Source organism: Delphinus delphis, chromosome 6, assembly GCF_949987515.2.
Source record: "Delphinus delphis chromosome 6, mDelDel1.2, whole genome shotgun sequence".
Classification (NCBI taxonomy): domain Eukaryota; kingdom Metazoa; phylum Chordata; class Mammalia; order Artiodactyla; family Delphinidae; genus Delphinus; species Delphinus delphis.
Window position 1 is genome coordinate 36,792,878 of NC_082688.1, and position 17,042 is coordinate 36,809,919.

General features: G+C 54.9%; 2 protein-coding genes across 7 annotated transcripts; one reads left to right on the plus strand and one right to left on the minus strand.

Moving 5' to 3' along the window:
- Window positions 1-1,909: 1,909 nt before the first annotated feature.
- On the plus strand, window positions 1,910-9,641 carry TPM2 (tropomyosin 2). Of its 4 annotated transcripts, none has more exons than XM_060014552.1 (9): window positions 1,910-2,242; window positions 2,680-2,805; window positions 5,891-6,024; window positions 6,123-6,240; window positions 6,338-6,408; window positions 6,868-6,943; window positions 7,124-7,186; window positions 7,345-7,414; window positions 8,383-9,486. In XM_060014552.1, exons 1-9 carry the CDS (start codon window positions 2,129-2,131, stop codon window positions 8,463-8,465), a joined length of 855 nt encoding a protein of 284 aa, XP_059870535.1. In that variant the 5' UTR covers window positions 1,910-2,128; the 3' UTR covers window positions 8,466-9,486. The 4 variants fall into 4 exon arrangements, with proteins under 4 accessions (XP_059870535.1, XP_059870534.1, XP_059870533.1 ...); XM_060014551.1 differs by lacking the exon at window positions 8,383-9,486 and adding an exon at window positions 9,498-9,641 and having other exon boundaries at window positions 1,917-2,242; XM_060014550.1 differs by lacking the exon at window positions 6,868-6,943 and adding an exon at window positions 6,548-6,623 and having other exon boundaries at window positions 1,926-2,242; window positions 8,383-9,485.
- Window positions 9,642-10,574: 933 nt separating this feature from the next.
- Window positions 10,575-16,515, minus strand: CA9 (carbonic anhydrase 9). 3 transcript variants are annotated; one of them, XM_060013401.1, is made up of 11 exons: window positions 15,851-16,236; window positions 14,976-15,005; window positions 14,552-14,722; window positions 14,276-14,418; window positions 14,102-14,194; window positions 12,970-13,036; window positions 11,969-12,126; window positions 11,617-11,761; window positions 11,460-11,486; window positions 10,938-11,013; window positions 10,592-10,800 (listed from the first exon to the last, which is right to left on the minus strand). In XM_060013401.1, the coding sequence occupies exons 1-11, from the start codon at window positions 16,215-16,217 to the stop codon at window positions 10,734-10,736; spliced, it is 1,344 nt and encodes a 447-aa protein (XP_059869384.1). In that variant the 5' UTR covers window positions 16,218-16,236; the 3' UTR covers window positions 10,592-10,733. The 3 variants fall into 3 exon arrangements, with proteins under 3 accessions (XP_059869382.1, XP_059869384.1, XP_059869383.1); XM_060013400.1 differs by having other exon boundaries at window positions 10,932-11,013; XM_060013399.1 differs by having other exon boundaries at window positions 10,575-11,013; window positions 15,851-16,515.
- Window positions 16,516-17,042: the final 527 nt, after the last annotated feature.

Here is a 17,042-nt window from a genome sequence, read left to right on the forward strand (position 1 = left end):
GATTTCCAGTTCCTGCACTTAGCTCAGTATGAATGCTGCACAGAAGTACAAGTCTGTGTACTGGGGGTGAGGTTGGAAATGAAAGGAGGTAGAGCTAGAGAAGTGGGCAGGAGCCAAAACAAAGGGCCTTATATACCATATTAAGAGATGTGGATTTTTCCCATCAAAAGAGGGAGGGCGAAGGGAGGGGTTTGGGAGGATTTTAGGGTCCTATTTGCACCAACTTTAAAAAAAGACTTTTGTGTAACAATGTGGAGGAGAGCTGGGGAACCAGGAGTAAGACCACAACAGACCCAGGCAGGAGGTAATATAAGGAGCTGCCCAAGGCAACCCCAGAGACTTCAGAGGAGGAACCTCATTTGTAGGAAGTAGAACCTACAGGATTAAGTGGATGTGGGAAGTGAGGGACGGGAGCTCTTGATTACCAGCCAGGGGTCTGGCACTGGCTACAGGGTGGATGGAAGCGACTCTCACGAGTTTGCGGAAACAAGGAGACGGAGTGAACACCGCGAGATCAGTTTTGTTCCGTGTGTAGCAGCAGTCGCCTAAGCAGATCTAAATACATTTCAGAGCCCCCTCCCTCCCCGCCCCCATCTCACCCGGGGCCCGGGACCCATGGTTCCCACAGTTCCCGACCCGCCAGCAAAAGCCAGGCCTCCCGCCCCTCTGCCCCTGGGGAGCAAGGCTTCCTCCGCCTGGTCTCCCCTTTCCCCCCTTCCAAGGCAGCTCTCCACTTCCTCTCCCCCCACCCCACCCCGAGAAAAACGAAAACAGCCTGGCGCCCGTGCCTCTGATTTCCCGACCCTAGGCCCCAGCTCCCGGAGCTCTTTCTGGTGGCCTCGGTCCTAGAGGACACCGCACCCCCAGCTCCTGACGCCCAGCAGCTCAGTAACTCTTACCCTCGCCCCTGCCTTCCTCGCCCCAGCCCGGCTCCGCCTCCCCACGGGAAATATCCCAAAAAAGGGCAGAAAAGAAATTTCAGCGTAAAGCTGGCTCACAAGGGAAGAGAGGAGAGTCCGCCGGGAGAAGGGGAGGAGAAGGGAGGGCGCACGGGGAGGTTAGGCGAGAGCGGGGGTGGGTGGGGGTGAGTGGAGGGGCGGTGGGGCCGGTGGAGCCCGGAGCGGGGCAAGGAAGGGACGCAGAGGGACGCGTCCCGGGAGGGGATGGAGACGGGGGAGGGGAGCGCGCCGCGTCCTGCCCGGCAGAAGCCGCGTGGAAAATATGCGGGGCACGTGGGGGTGGGGCAGGCGGGGCACGGAGCTGGGTTCTGAGTCCCGGCGACCATGGAGGAGGGGCCCTGGCTCCAGAGGCAGGGGCTGGAAGGGGCTGGAAGGGGGAAGAGAGGTCAGGCCCGCCCTCGGGGGCAGCCAGCCGGGCCTCGCCCCGCACTGCGACTGGGTCTCTGGGCTCCCCTCCTGACTCAGTTTCCCCAAGTCCCTGGAGAGACTCTCCGCTATCACTGCCACGTCGGTAACGCAAACCCAGAGTCTGGGACTCAGGGTAAACTGAGGCACTCGAAAGGCGGAGGAGCCCCGCCTTCCAAGAGACATTTAATCCGAGGGGATTTACAGGAAACTTCTAAATTAAGTGCAGCGGCTGCTGCAGCTGATGGGGGGGACACTCCGGTCCTTGCGCCCGGGCAGCTGCCGTGAGCTCAAACCCCGAAATAGCCCCAGGGCCCCCAGCCGCAGCTGCCACTGGGCTGGGCTGTCACTCAGAAGAAGCGCGGAGCCCCCAGCCCCAGGGTCCCCTCCCCTCTGCAACGCTACGGTGTTTTCTTTCGACAGACTCTCCATCTACTTTCCCTTCAGACGGCCGTGGGAGGGGGTTGTTGGTGGGGAAAGGGAGGGGGGAGAGGCGGAGCCCCGAGGGGGTGGGCGCCCGGGGTGGCCGCGCCCCCCGACCCTGCAGCGCTTCTGCCCCTACAAGGTTTGGGCTGTGGTGGGGGACGGTCCTGGCCCCCGGCTCCGCCCGGTCCCTCCCCGCCTTTTAGGCGCCCGCGCGGCTGGGACATCCCAGTCCCGGTTGGTCCTCCTCGCCTGCCACCCGTGCAACCACTTCGCGCAGCCAGCCCAGTCAGCCCGGTCCACCCCACAGCCCGCCGGCCGGCCGGTCTCCCACCGCAACCATGGACGCCATCAAGAAGAAGATGCAGATGCTAAAGCTGGACAAGGAGAATGCCATCGACCGCGCTGAGCAGGCTGAGGCCGACAAGAAGCAAGCTGAGGACCGCTGCAAGCAGGTGGGGGCCCCAGGCCCGGTGCATCCCCTGCCGCCACCCCACAATGCGGGTGGGGTAGGCCCTGCCCGGTGCCCCCCAGCCTCTGACGGGCTGTCCAAGGCTCTCTACTGTCCAGTGTGAGGGCTGCTGGGCCTTCACGGTACCCCTCAGGGCCCTAGCCAGAGCCACGCTTCATCTCACCCGCCATAGCCTGGGGAGCCCCGGTCCCCCCCTTTCCACTCCTGCCCTTGCAGAGCCATGATGGCCCTTGCTCCTTGGGGTCGGAAGCTCTCTCTCCCCTCCCGCCAGGTCCCTACAACACCCCTGGCTGCACTGTCCCTCCTCTGCTATCCCTCTTCCTCCCTGACAGCCGCTACATATCTCTTAGTACCCCCTCGCACGCACCACTGCCTCCTGCCTGGGCCTGGGCCTGGCTGACTGAGGCTTTTCTCTCCCAGCTGGAGGAGGAGCAGCAGGCCCTCCAGAAGAAGCTGAAAGGGACGGAAGACGAGGTGGAAAAGTATTCCGAATCAGTGAAGGATGCCCAGGAGAAACTGGAGCAGGCTGAGAAGAAAGCCACCGATGTGAGTGTGGACCTGGGGGATGGTGGGAGAGTTAGTGCACTGGGAGGGGTCCCAGACATGGGGATGGAGGGGACCTTCAGCACCAGGACAGAAACCGTTTCCTCTCAGGAACCCAGGCTAGGGCAAAAGCTGGCACAAATAATCCAAGACAGTGGGTAAATCAAAACCACTTCCCACTTCCCCCAGAGGACACAGTGTTGTAATTTCGTTTGGTTCCAGCTCTTAGCGTGTACAGTGACCAAGCAATGAGTCACCGCGGGGGTGGGTGGTACAAGAATTTACCATCCATCTCAACTAATCCCCCAGCTGAACATGGAAAGGAGCCTGCAGCTACCTTTTCGGGGTGCGGGGCAGGGGAAGGGGAGAGGAGTTCAAAGAGGGGCCCTGACTTGAGCTACACCCCCGGGGGGGCCATTAGAAATTCCCTGGCCTTGACTTCTGGCTCCAGCGGCCCTGCTGTGCACTGGGACGCCAGCTCAGGTTCTGTCGGTCCCTCATTTACCCTCATTAAGCTCTTGGCCTTGAGACCATGCCAGGCCACGGGGCAGAGGGACAGAGCCACAAACACCACGGCAGCCACCTTGGCAAGTTCTGCTCACTCGGAGATTCCTCTGCCCACCCCCCACCCGCTAACCAGACTTCTCCATCTCCTGCCATTCCCACCCCTCCCCCCACGAGGTAGGAGAACGGCCATCAGACTTTGGACATGGTACTTTCTCTGCCTCATGCTCCCCGTTTGCCTTCCACCCAGGCTTAAGTTTAAGATGAGCCTGCGGTTGGGTGGATGGGGGGATTCGCATACGCACGGTCTGAACATCCGAGATCAGAGATGACATTACTGTTCGTATTGACCATTATCCTTGTTCCCCATCCCCCCCTAGCCCCAAGGTTGGTTTCTCTGACCTCCAGCCTTCGGTTTTGGTTCTTCACCAGCCCTGGCACTTGGGAGGGAACTGACCTGCAGCTGCTAGTGAAGACGACCCTGGGCATCTGACACTCTATAAATAACTGAGGCCCAGTGCAGCTGGAGTAAGGACTGGAAACCCAAGGAGCTAGGTGGGGGCTGGAGGGAGGAGGGGAAGACAGGGACAGAGCTGGGGAAGCAGGGCAGCAGCACCAGTAGAAGATAGGAAACGGTGCCCAAACTTATTGTGTGACCTTGAACACAGCACTTAACTTACACGGTGCCTCAGTTTCTCCTTTCTCTCTTGCTTCTCATTTGTGCAGAGGGGACAGCACTGCCTGTCCTGCAGTTAGAGGGCAGCATCCGTAACTGGGAAGAACTTGAGAAGCAGAAAATGGCAAAAGTCATTCCTGTGATGCGGGCCCCAGGACTTCCCAGATTCTCCAGAGTCATGTCACCCCACTACCATGAAGAATTTCCCTTTTGCAGAGTCTCATCTCGCTCTAGAATAGACCTCCAGTGTCCCCCAGAGTCATTCTTACCAACCCCAGTGCTGTCCCAGAATCCTTCCACATTGAGTCATATGGCCCTGTGCCCAGGATGGGCTCTTGTCACTCTAGGTGGCCTTCAGCACCTGGAGGATAAGCTGCAACTACTTTCTATATATGGTGTTGTTTCCCCTGTCCTACACTATCACTCAGGACCTGCTTTCTACTCCCTCTACCCCCAGTGCTGCCACCCATCTCTTCCCTGTCACTCTCTTCTTCCCCTACACTGGTCCTTTCTCCTTTCCAATCCTAAATCTCGCGGTTTCTGTGTTTTGTCCTTGAGGGAGAGACAAGGGATAACCTAACGTTTATGGGGTGTGGACTCTGCAGGCACATATTCAAGTGCTTTCTGCATATTATTTTACTATTTCCCAAGATTGCTTATCATCAGAATCCCTTGGAAGCTTTAAAAAAAAAAAAAAAAAAAGGGCTTCCCTGGCGGCGCAGTGGTTGAGAGTCCGCCTGCCTGCCGATGCAGGGGGCACAGGTTCGTGCCCTGGTCCCGGAAGATCTCACATGCCGTGGAGCGGCTGGGCCCGTGAGCCATGGCCGCTGAGCCTGTGCGTTCGGAGCCTGTGCTCCGCAACGGGAGAGGCCACAGCAGTGAGAGGCCCACATGCCACAAAAAAAAAAAGATGGAAAGATTTCCAAGCCCCTGCCCTGGAGATCTCAGTTCAGTGGCTCCAGCATGGAGCTAGAGAACCTGGTATTTTTTATGCACCTCCCAGATGATCCTGTTATTAATCCAGTATTAGAAGCACTGCATTATCTCAGAACAGCCTACAAAGTAGGAACTGCTATTGTCAACTCCAATTTAAAAAGGAGGAAACTGAGGCTTAGAGAGACTAAATAAGTTACCCAAGGCCACACAAGTAGCTCAAAGACAACAGTGTCACTCAGAGCTGACGCTCTTAACACCAAGTTGCACTACTTCTCTCATTTTCCTTTATTGGGGCCCTTCTTGCTCTGTCCTCTCTTTCTCAAGGTATCGTCTGTTTCTGTGCACGTTCTCCAAAACCACCATGATTTTGCCTCTGTACTGCAGGATCAGTGGCTGATCTGCCACTCACACTGCCCTCGCACCGACCTCACTTGCCTCGGGCATTGGCAGGGAGTACCCTTGGTACAGCCTAGGGTGTCCTAAATAGGCCTGGCTTGCTTCCGGAGCCTCCCGCTAGGGGTCTGCCTGGCAGCGAGTGACATCACAGAGTTTGATTCTGTGATTGGCGGTTTTTAGCAGCACTGCAGTCTGGTTGGCCTGATTCTTCCCCACCCCTTGCCTGGGCCAGGCTCTGCTGAGGAGTCGTCAGGGCTGCCTCAGACCTGGTCCCAGCAGTTGGAGGGCTCTCAGGAGGGATGGAGGGATCTGTGTGCAGATAACCATTGGAGATTATGCACCGTGCTAGAAGAGGCCCTGTAGCAGGGGAGTGGAGCTTGTCCAGGAGGGCATGTTTTGGGCTGGAGCACAGAGTCTGCACAGAAGATGGTTGGTTTGGGGGAAAAAAAAATAGTTTGAAATTCTGGAGGTCAGGAAACCTAGGTTCGTTCTGACAAGAATCTTAACCATCCTCTGAAGCCTCTCTGATCCTCAAGGCAGACAAAGCCTCTCTGACCTCTGACCTTTGACTCACAGGCCGAGGCAGATGTGGCCTCCCTGAACCGCCGCATTCAGCTGGTAGAGGAGGAGTTGGACCGGGCGCAGGAGCGCCTGGCTACAGCCCTGCAAAAGCTGGAGGAGGCTGAGAAGGCAGCTGATGAGAGTGAGAGGTGGGCAGGGGGGTCCTCAGAGGGTGGGCCGGGGAGGGGGCTGGAAGCCTGTCTCTGCTGGTCCTAACCCGACCCCTACTCCTCTCCCTGACTCTCAGAGGAATGAAGGTCATCGAAAACCGAGCTATGAAGGATGAGGAAAAGATGGAGCTGCAGGAGATGCAGCTGAAGGAGGCCAAGCACATCGCTGAGGATTCAGACCGCAAATATGAGGAGGTGAGAGCCCTGCCCCACTTTCTTCTCACTCCCGAGTCCCAGACACCCCCAGTCATTCACCATGGATCTCCTCCTCCTCTCTTCCCCATCCCCACAGGTGGCCAGGAAGCTAGTGATCCTGGAAGGAGAGCTGGAGCGCTCAGAAGAGAGAGCTGAGGTGGCTGAGAGGTGAGGACACCACAGGGCGGCAAGTGAAACTCGGCTTGAGCCCATGGCTCTGGGGCACTCTGCACAGTGGGGAGGCAGTTTCCCAGGCGTGGGATCACAGGGACGGGTCCTGCCTCTGACCCCTACGTGCTGCCCCCAGCCGAGCCAGGCAGCTGGAGGAGGAACTGCGAACCATGGACCAGGCCCTCAAGTCCCTGACGGCCTCAGAGGAGGAGGTAGTCACCTCTCTGGACCTTTCTGGGCAATGGCACCTTCTCTAGGCTCACCTTCCTCTCCATCTCAGGCTGCTCTCCCTCACCTGCTGGGGGCCGGGAAGGGCCTGGGGCTCCTAAACTCTGCCTGCTGTCACTCTCACAACTTTGCTCTTCTCTTCTCTCCTCCACCCCTCCCCCACTGTGCCATCTCCGCTGTCTCCCCCACTGTGCCCTCACACCCCACCCTGCCACACACCCCCTGCAGTAAATGTGGGGACCTAGAGGAGGAGCTGAAAATTGTTACCAACAACTTGAAATCCCTGGAAGCCCAAGCGGACAAGGTAGAGGGGGGTAGAGGGGCAGTGAGGATGGGGTCCTTCAGGGGAGGGAGGCGATGGGCCCAGGCAGGGCAGGGCCGGATGTTTGATGGAGACAAAATCAGGAGTAGCCTGTGGGGCTCCGTGGAGAAATGAAGGACTTGTGGAGGCGATGAACTGATGGCATGTGTCTGTCCCTAAAAGTATTCCACCAAAGAAGATAAATATGAAGAGGAGATCAAACTGCTGGAGGAGAAGCTAAAGGAGGTGAGAGTCCTTCCAGTCCAAATCCCCCTCAAGCCCCCCAGTACCCGCCAGAGACCTCCTGTGGCAGGGAATCTGGGGACAGGGACGGAAGAGAAAGTTGATAGCGTCTGGGAGGGCCTAAGCTCCTGTCATTTTCCCCATCTTGCCTTTATGCCCAGGCTGAGACCCGAGCAGAGTTTGCCGAAAGGTCGGTGGCAAAGTTGGAGAAAACCATTGATGACCTGGAAGGTAAAAGGGATATTCCTCTGTACCCCTGAACCTTTTAAAATAGGTCCATATTCCCCATGACTTATCTTCCCAGCCCATGATACTTGCCAGTGGTAAATTAGGGTTGGACCACCTAGGACTCCACAGACTCTGGCGGTCTGTGCCTCCCATCCAGGTAGATGTAGCCCCGTCCACTCCAGTGCTTCTCGAGCTTGAGTGAGCATGGAAATCCCCTCAGAGTTTTTAAAACACAGATTCCTGGGTGCTGCTCTGAAGCGACTGCTGACTTTGGGCTGAATCTGTGTCTAACGAGCTCCCGGGTAGTGCAGATGCTGCTGGTCCTCACACCGCACTCTGCGTGGCACTGATCTAGACAATTCTGTGTCCAAGTGCAGCACCTTCTTCATTAAATAGAGAGCTATTTGGTTTACTATCTAGGTTTTCATGATAACATTAATGGAAGATACTTTTTGAAGCTAGATTTGGTGAAAACAAGCATCCAGGCATTTGCTAGTCTGTAGCTGCTTCTCACTGTTACCGACAACGTTGTGCCTAAAGCTGTCTTTCCTTTTCACTTCACTTTCATAACGCCCTCTTCTCTGCTTCCAGCCTTCTCAGGCAAGCCTCAGTTTTCTCTCCAACTTTAGGACTTTAGAACTTTGTGGCTTGAGCGCCCTCCCCTTGAAGCAAGCACTCCTGCTTATGCAAAGCACTGTGCCCCCAGGCCCCTGGGGGAGGCAGGAGCTCCTGGGGGGAAGCACCAGTTTGGGGTACAGAAAAGAGCAAAAGACATAGGGGTAAAGAGAGGGGAGGAGGGGGCCCTGACAGCTGTCCAGCCTGTTCTCTGGCCTGTCTCTCTCACTCCATCTTCGTCCACCTCTCTCTGATTCTTGTTCTCTCTTTCCATTACCCTCTCTCCTTCTGTTCCTCTTTCCCTCTATTCCCTCTCCCCATACTCCCACCTGGCCCCACTCCCCTGGACCCCCCAGACGAAGTCTATGCACAGAAGATGAAGTACAAGGCCATCAGCGAGGAGCTGGACAACGCACTCAACGACATCACCTCCCTCTGAGCCTCTCACCAGTGTAGCCCGCGGCCCCTTCTCTCTTCTCCTTTCCATTCTCTGTAATGGGGAGGGGGGCAAGCAGGAGGAGCAGAAATTGCCAACATTGCACAGCCAGGCTGGACGCAGCCTAGGAGAGCTCCCGTCACAGCTGCCGCCCACCCTGACATTTGCTTCATCCTTCTATATCCATCCACTCCTCCCTCTACCCGCCAGCCTCTCCCGCTCTCTGCTGCTTAATAAACTCAACTTGGTCTCCATGCTGTTTTCCTGCCCTCCAGAGAGCACTTCCATCACCCCCACAGAGCACTGGTTCACTGCTGAGACCCTGGCTCCTACGGGCACCCCCGATCTTGTGACCCACCCCTCCCCTACTGATCTCACCCACAAACCACTGTGGCCCACACCGGAACCCTATCTGCATGACTCTCACTGCTGCATGTGGGCACATATGACCACGTCAGTCAACCACGGGCCCTCTGGTGCCTCTGAGACACACGCCCTTCTACAGACCCAGGCATGTCACTGCCCTTGGAGCATTCAAGCTGTGATTCCAGGATCTAAAAGAATGACTGGAAGGGAAGTGGAATGGTGAGGTGCAGGGGAGGGGTGAGAAGGTTGTGAATGGTCTGGGATGAAGTTTGGAGAGACACTGGATGGCAGCACCATGGGGCTTTCCCTGCAGGTCTGTTTTCTGCCTCAAGTCTGTCTGTCTGTCTGTCTGTCTGACACTCCCTTTCCTGGCTCAGTCTTTGTCTTTCCTCCTGCTTCCAACTCTCTTCAACCTTTTAAAGAAGGAGGGTAAATTAGTTTATGACTCAGGCCTTCCCATCCCACCTCCACGGCCCCAGAGCCTTGAGTGAGGCATCCCTGTCTGACTTGTTCAGTCCATCCATTTGTCCCACCCACAGGGTCCTCAGATCCCTGAATGTTTGGGTCTTCCTGTGCCTCCAACCCACTCCGTGTCTATTTGTCACATCCCCTGTCCATGCCTCCCCATGTTTCTCCCCCACCAACCTCACGGGTTGCTTCCCCCCACAGAGACCTTGGCCAGTGCCAAGGAGGAGAACGTGGAGATCCACCAGACCCTCGACCAGACCCTGCTGGAGCTCAACAACCTGTGAGGGCTGGCCCTGCCCCCAGCCAGGCTGTAGTTGCCACTGAATAAAACTGATGTTACCAGTATCACGGGGCCCTTTCAGCCTTTCTTGGGTGTTGGGGATGGTGGTGGTGGTTTTCCAAAGTGGAGAAGGTAGAGAGGATGCCCCAGGGGAAGAGTGGAGTTGGAAGGACCCCTGAGTGAGCCAGAGGAGTGGGGCACTGGGCTCACTGAGGAGGGGTTGTGAACAGGCTGTGTGAAGCAGAGAAGCCTGGCAGGGCTGGGGGAACATCTGGCCCTTACTCCCCACAGAGCAAAGGAGCTGCTCTCAGCAGCACTGCCCCATTCCAGCAAGTGGCTGGGCCGGGCAGCACGACTGGAAGGCAAAACTGCAAAGCTACATAGGTTTTACTTGAGCAGGGTGAAAACCCAAAAGCCTCAGTGTGATTTTAAGCCTAAAGACCGAGCTTGTCCACACACACACACACACAGTCATTCCAACAATATCGGTCATTTCTCCCTGCTTCCTGATAACATCTACATGAGGCAGAATCATGTCCCCCCACCAAAGATGTCCATACCCTAATCCTGTGAAATGTTACCTTACATGGGAAGGGGACTTTAGTTAAGCTAAGGATTTTGAGATGGGGAGGTTATCCTAGGTTAACTGGGTAGGCCCAACATAATCGCAAGGGTCCTTATAAGAGGGTGGCAAGAAGGTTAAAAGCAGTTGTAGGAGATGTGACAATGGAAGCAAGAGATTGGAGTGATGCAAGGAAGGGGCCACAAGCCAAGGAATGCTTGGCTTCTAGAAGCTGAAAAAGGCAAGAAAATATCCTCTCCTCAGGAGTGTCCAGAAGGAACCAGCCCTGCCAACACCTTGACTTTAGCCCAGAAGATTCATTTTGAACATCTGACCTCTAGAACTCTTAAGAGGATAAATTTCCGTTACCACTGTCTGTGGTAATTTGTTACAGCAGCAATAGGAAATGAACACACCATCCTGTTGATTTGGGGAACAAGGATACGCCTTCCACAGACTTTATTAGAAATATTTATTTAAAAAATATATCTTTGGAGGCTTAAAAGGAAGTAGTGTAATGGGCAGGACAAAGTCTCCAGCTCCCCCTCAGATTCCTCTGGCCAGCTTCTCTGCACATTCTCCAAGTTGCAGGCCTCTAAGCAACAGTCTCCGTGACCTCTGCCGGGTGGTACCTGACACTTCCTTTGGTCCCACTTGGGTGTCTACACAACAGGGAACCCTAATCAGAAATCTCACCAAGGATGAGCTCATTTGCATGCAATTTGCATGAAGCTGTTCTGGACTCCACTTGGGCAGCAGGGGCTGGGCCTGAGGGAGAGGGTTAGTAAAATACCTTTGCTGCCTTCTCATTTGCACAAGGAAGGCGATGCTGGTAACCGCAAAGAGAAGGCCAAAAACCAGGGCCAGGATGTCTCCTGGAGGGAGGAGGAGAGAGACTGCCTCAGGGAGTGAAGAGGAGTCTGTAGGTTCCCTCAGAGCCTCTTCCACCTGAACGCCACCCCTGCCCCAAATTCTCCAGCTGCCCCCAGCATCTCCAAATCCAGCAGAGGCCAGCAAAGGGATGGGGGTGGATACACAAGAAGGGGTAAGATGAGCACTTTTTTCCTCTCTAAAAACAAAACGAAAGAGGTTGTTTGGGAAGGAGGATGCAAGGAGATTTCTGGAGCTTCATTCTGACCAACTCTTGCACTGGGGACAACAGGGGAACCCCCCTGCCTTGATCTGACGCTATCCTATTGGGGTTGGAGTGTGCTCTGCAGAAATGGAGAGGTAGCAGTGGTGGTCCTGACTAGTCCCTGAGGCTGGATGGTGCCAAGGGATGCCCCCAGCCTCAGGAACCAGAGGAGGGGCACAGACTCACCAGCAGCGAGACAGGAATTCAGGTGGACTGAGGAGAAAAAGGAGACATTAGAGCCAGGGGTGGTGATCACCAGTGACAGACAAATGAGGACACATGGGGAGGATGAGGGACCTGTGGCTGGGGGCAGGGGGCATGGCATCAGTAGACAAAGCTGCACCTGGCTCAACGGTCCCAGGGCTGCTGTCCACTCCAGCAGGGAAGGAGGCCTCAATTATTCGCCCATTCAAAGGCTGTGTAGCTCGGAAGTTCAGCTGTAGCCGAGAGTCATCAGGTCCCCACAGGGAGTCAGAGAGGGCATGGAGCTGGGGAGGTCAGCAGACAGTGGGGGTGGGCTCATGACACAGAAGCAAAAGGGTCACAGGCTTACAGCCAGCACCTCAGGGACCCACTGTCCACGTCTCCCTCATCTCCAACACGGCCACTTCATCTCTTTATGCCTCCTCTTTCTCACCTCCACCTACAACCCTTTCCCCCTCATCCCCTATGTCACCACCATACCCCAGCCCCACCTGCTTAGCACTCAGCTTTACTGTCTGGTTGAACACAGTCCAGATGACTCCCTGGGCACAGGGGGGTGTGGTGAGAGACCCCTCATATCGGAAGTAGCGGCTGAGGTCAGAGGGCAGCAGTGCAGATACATCCAGTCCTGGGACCCAAGTCTCAGAGTCTGTGGAGAGGACCTGTGCTGGAGTCCCACATAGATTGACCCCCCCCGGCCATACACACAACAAAGCTTTGGGGTACAGGAATACATTTTTATCTCCCAGAAGCCAAGCTGACTCAACTCCCAGAAACCACTTCTTCACTGAGTGTGTCCCTTCCCATAACTCAGCGCAAGACATGACTCAGGAGGTAGTAAAAGGCTTTGGGGCGCACAGAATGAGAGAATTGCTCCCCTGGCCCTCCCTCTGAGTCTTCACTCTTAGTTTGCACACTGTGATAACACGCTGGAATGCAGATTTAAGCCCAGAGTAAATCAAAAGAGAAAATGCGTTGAATAACTTGTAAATAAATACCTATAACTTTAAAAACACACAAAACTCAAAAAACACAGTTCTCTCTAGTTTAGCAAAACTTAAGGTCCAGTTGGGCAAGTGAAGTTTAAAATGACCTAGAGTGACTGAGAAGGAAAGAAAGATTTCCAACAAAAGTATTAACAAATTTAAAATATTTGATGCTTATGAAGGAGTAATAGACATCTCTCAGAAAAATTTTAGACTCAACCAGACTCAACCCCTGAAAGTTCCAAACACTATTTTTTTGGTCTTATTTGGTTTTTGTCTTAGTTTCTGTTTGGTTTTTAAACATAAAGCCTGTAGCCAGCAGTTTGCCTTTGTCTGTTTGCCTGTGTTCAGCTTCATAGTTATTATCAAGGTCACAGTAGGCCAGTTCACATTTCAACCCCTCTGTGTGGGAGGGAGCCCTTCTCCATCCTCAGACCTGAGGCTCCCCAAGGGCGGTTCTTTATGAGCAAGGGTATCAAGGGTAGTGGCCAAACCAACAAACTGACCTTCCTCAGCGATTTCTCCCAAATGTGACAGCAACTGCTCGTAGGCGCTGTTTTCTTCGGGGCCTTCCTAGGAGATGATAATGCAAGATAGATTCATACATGTATTTAGGGTTATGGCTGGAGGCCTGAAGGTGAGGTGGGTTCCCATAGTCCTCCCCCAGTTCCCAGCTCTGAGAACGCTGGGGGAACACAATATCTCATGTATTATTATTCAAGGTCAATATACTCCTACTTTGCAAACTGACGTAACTAGGCAGACTAGTTTTCAATGGCAAATTGGAGGAAGAGGAGGATGGTGGGTCACTTTACTAGGATACAAGGTTCTCAATGATGGGCTCTACTTACTTTTCCAATCTCACTCATCATTAACTCCACACCCATTCTATGTCCCCACCACAGGAAACCCCAATAAACTTTGTATTCATGTTAGCTCTGCATTCACCTTAATAATTCACGTGTTTGAGTTTTGGAGCCAGGACATGCTATTTCCAAGGTGCTTCTCTGAGCTTTGCGCTGTGAGGCTGGCGATCATGAGTCAGGGAGGGAGTGAGCCTAACAGGTGTTTCACCATCCACAGGTGTCTCACCATCCCTCCAACCTACTAGCCTCCTCTAATCATTGTGTATGTACTCCTGATCAGTACAGGTCCAAAGAGGTCACTAAATGCTTCTCTAGACAATATGGCATTTTGCAAAGGGGAAATTATGGGTTATAAGAGTATTAGACAAATGACTCTTCCTTATGTCCATTCTACTGCATCTGCCATTCCCCGAATGGGCCATATTCTGAGTCTTTACATGTACCGTTCGCTCTGCATGGAATATCTCCTTTTCTTTCCCACTAGTGAAGGCTTCAAGTTTCACCTCCTCTGTGAGGACTTCCCTGACTACCTTGTTGACTCTGCGTCCTGTGTATATGTCTATCCTGTCAGCCTCCCTCACTGGCTGTGGGGAGACAAGGATCCACAGTTTCGGAACCTTTTGTTGGAGCCCAGCTCACAGTGGGTGTTAATGAAAGAACTAATGAGTAAATGAAGATGATAGCCAGGTGCGGGGTGGGGTGGGTCTCTGGGGCAAGATACTCTGAGCCCGAGGGCTGGGGAAGCAGGGGTGGGGGTGTCCAGGGCTGGTACCTGCAGAAAGGCAGCCAGCACGGCCAAGCCCCCCGGGCGCCCCAAGGCCTCGTCAGCTTTGGCAAATGCAGTGCTGAGGTGAACCACATGGATCTGGAGAGGACACGGTAGGAGTGGGCGAGATCCCCTACCCCGCGCCCCACTTCGACCCTCCGCGGACAGCTGCGCGCTCACCTCGGCAGGGAAACGGTGACCGCCAACCGTGTGCTCCGAGCCCGGGCGACCCGCAGCCCCCCAGTGCAGATGCAACTGCAGGGCCCGGTACTCCTGCCCGGGACCTAGGGCCATCTCCAGCCCGGGAGGCAGACTCAGCTGCACTGCGTGGTGAGAGGCAGGTGAGCCGGGCCCGCCCCTCTCTCCGCAGAGCGCGAGCCTAACTCCCAGGGACAGTCCCTCATCCCCAGCTAGCCTCCGCCCCTTCCCCGAGGCTCCGCCCCGAGACCGCCTCACCGGTGTGGCCATTGTTGCGCAGGCGCAGTTCTGGTAGTGGCGGGAGCTCAAAGCCAAGGAGTTCCAGGGTTCGCAGGGCTGGGCAAAACGCGGTGAGTTCTGGACGGATATCTACCGGGGACTGAAAACGGCCAGCGCAGGCGGGGGACACCTGGGGCCATGGCGGAGCGCCTGGAGTGGGAGAGTATGTACAGGAAGTTTGATGACACGATCAGGAACTTTTAGGGAAGCTGAGTAGAAAAAGTGATGGGGTCGAGTCAGGAGGCATCCAGACAGGAGATAGAAATAAGGGATGTGGAGGGAGAGAGGCAGCGGGTGGTGTCAGGGACTGGCAGACGCGGATGCGGGGGAAGAGGGCGGGGGGTGCAGGCACTAGCAGAGCTGAGTGCCCACATTGGGTCTGTGCAGGGGGTGGGTGTCTCACCTCCATAACGCCAATGACTGTGGTCATCCCCTGCATAAATAAGAAGAATGAAGAAGCTGATCTTTGAGCCCAGTCCCTCGCCAGCGGCCAAAAGGAGGTGGGTCTCCTTCACTAGCAGAGGTTCACAAATTCAGATGTCTTACAGAAGCATAGCAGGTAACAGAAATGCCTGAAGCAGGCCAGGTGTAAAGCACTATAGATGGCAGCCAAGTAAAACGCCACAGCTTGACGGGCCACACAAAGATCCCGCTGGCCCCGGAGATACCAGTTTGCGACCACTGTCTCAGGGTCTCTAAAATGGGTGGAGGCCTCAGTTCCCAGGCCCAAATCAGTAGACCTTTTTCTCCCTTATTCATCCCTCCTCCCCACTCATCCTGTTCCCTTTCTGGTCTCCAGCTCGTTTTCCAAAGTTCCTGGCTTGAGAGTCAAGATACCAGGTTCTCCTACCTGCTGTTTCCTTAGTCCTAGGTCTCAGTTTCCTCATCTGTAGGCTGAAGATGAGGTGATTTCTACAAGCCCTTCCTGCTCTTCCTCTGGTACACCCCCGTCCTTCCTCTTCTCTCCCCTCATACTCTTACTTCTCTCCACCTTTGTTTTCTCTCCACATTCCTATCTTTCTCCTCTCCAGCCTCCCCCTTTCTTCTTTCCCGTCTCTTCCTGCTTACCTCTCTCCATCTGTGCCCCTTTTTGTCTCCCCATCTAGCTCTGAAAGGGGGTAAAGGGCTAGTGGCATGGGAGCCCCTGGGGTTGGGAAAAACTACCATCAGAGTACAGGCTCCTCTCCTTCCCTGAATAATCCCTACCTGGGTTGGGGTTTAATGAGGGGAAGCATCAACCTCCTGGAGCCTAGATTTGCAGAGCTGATGACCACTTACCTTTTTTGTCTCTGTGGGCATTATTCTGGGGGCCTTGAGTATCCCTGGGAGTCTCAACAGTAGGTAGATCCTCTATCTTCAGAGAATCCTCTTCTCCTGCTTCAGTCTTCATTCCAGGTGGATCCAACTTTCCAGGTGGGTCCTCCTCTCCAGGTATATCCTCTTCACTGGGCAGGTCCTCCTCACGCAGTGGATCGTCTTCCCCAGATGAATCTCCTCCTGTGGTGGGAGCCCCCTGCATCCAGAGCAGGCTCTGGGGATGGGCAGGCACCAGGAGGAGCAGTAATAACAGCAACTGCACAGCGGGGCCTGGGGCAGGGGCCGGGATCCACAGAGGGAGCCAGGGGCTGGGGCACAGGGGAGCCATGCGGCTGACTGTGGGGTGTCCTGGGACACGGTGTGTATGGTCTGTACGTGCATCAGAAACAGGAGCTGGATGGGGGAGGAGCAAGCCTGGAGGGGAGCAGACTGGCTCACAGAAGGCCCTTTTGTAGAGATGGAGCCAAAGCCCTGCAGGTCTGTCTGGCCCTGTGCCCCCTCCCTGATAGCAAAGTTGGGCATGGGGTGGAGTGAGCGGCAGGTATGTGCGCAGGTAGAAGGTTATCAGGGTCATGGGCTCAGCTTGGAACCCAAGGCACCACCTGGCACTATACAGGTTCTCCCTGGCACCGCCTGGCTGCTCGCCAGCCAACCTCAGCTAACCCTGGCCTGCTTCCCAGTCCCAGGCAGCTGGGGACCCCACGTCCTCTGGCTGAGAGGGGAAGCAGCCCATATATACATCCCTGGCCCAGCCAGGGAGCAGGTGAAGGGGTAGGGCAAGCTGTGGGGGGAGTCTGGGGGTGGGAGGGTGGATGGATGAGTAGGTGGGAGGCGAATTTGAGTATGAATGGAAAACTGTATATATTTATTAGAGAGTCTGATAGGTTTAAACTAAATGTATTATTCATCATATTACACCTTTGCTCAAAAACCTCCATTGGCTTTCCACACTCTACCAAAGTATCTTCTATCTGCCCATCTTCTCCCTCTAGTTGACTTCCAAGTCCCCTCAAAATACTACCAAAGAGACTTTTCCATCTTTTCTCCTACTACTCTCCCTCATACCCTAGCCAAATTAAACTATTCATTTTTTACCCAAACCTTTGACCACCTTTGTTCATTTAGTTCTCACTGCTGGGAATGCCTTTCACTC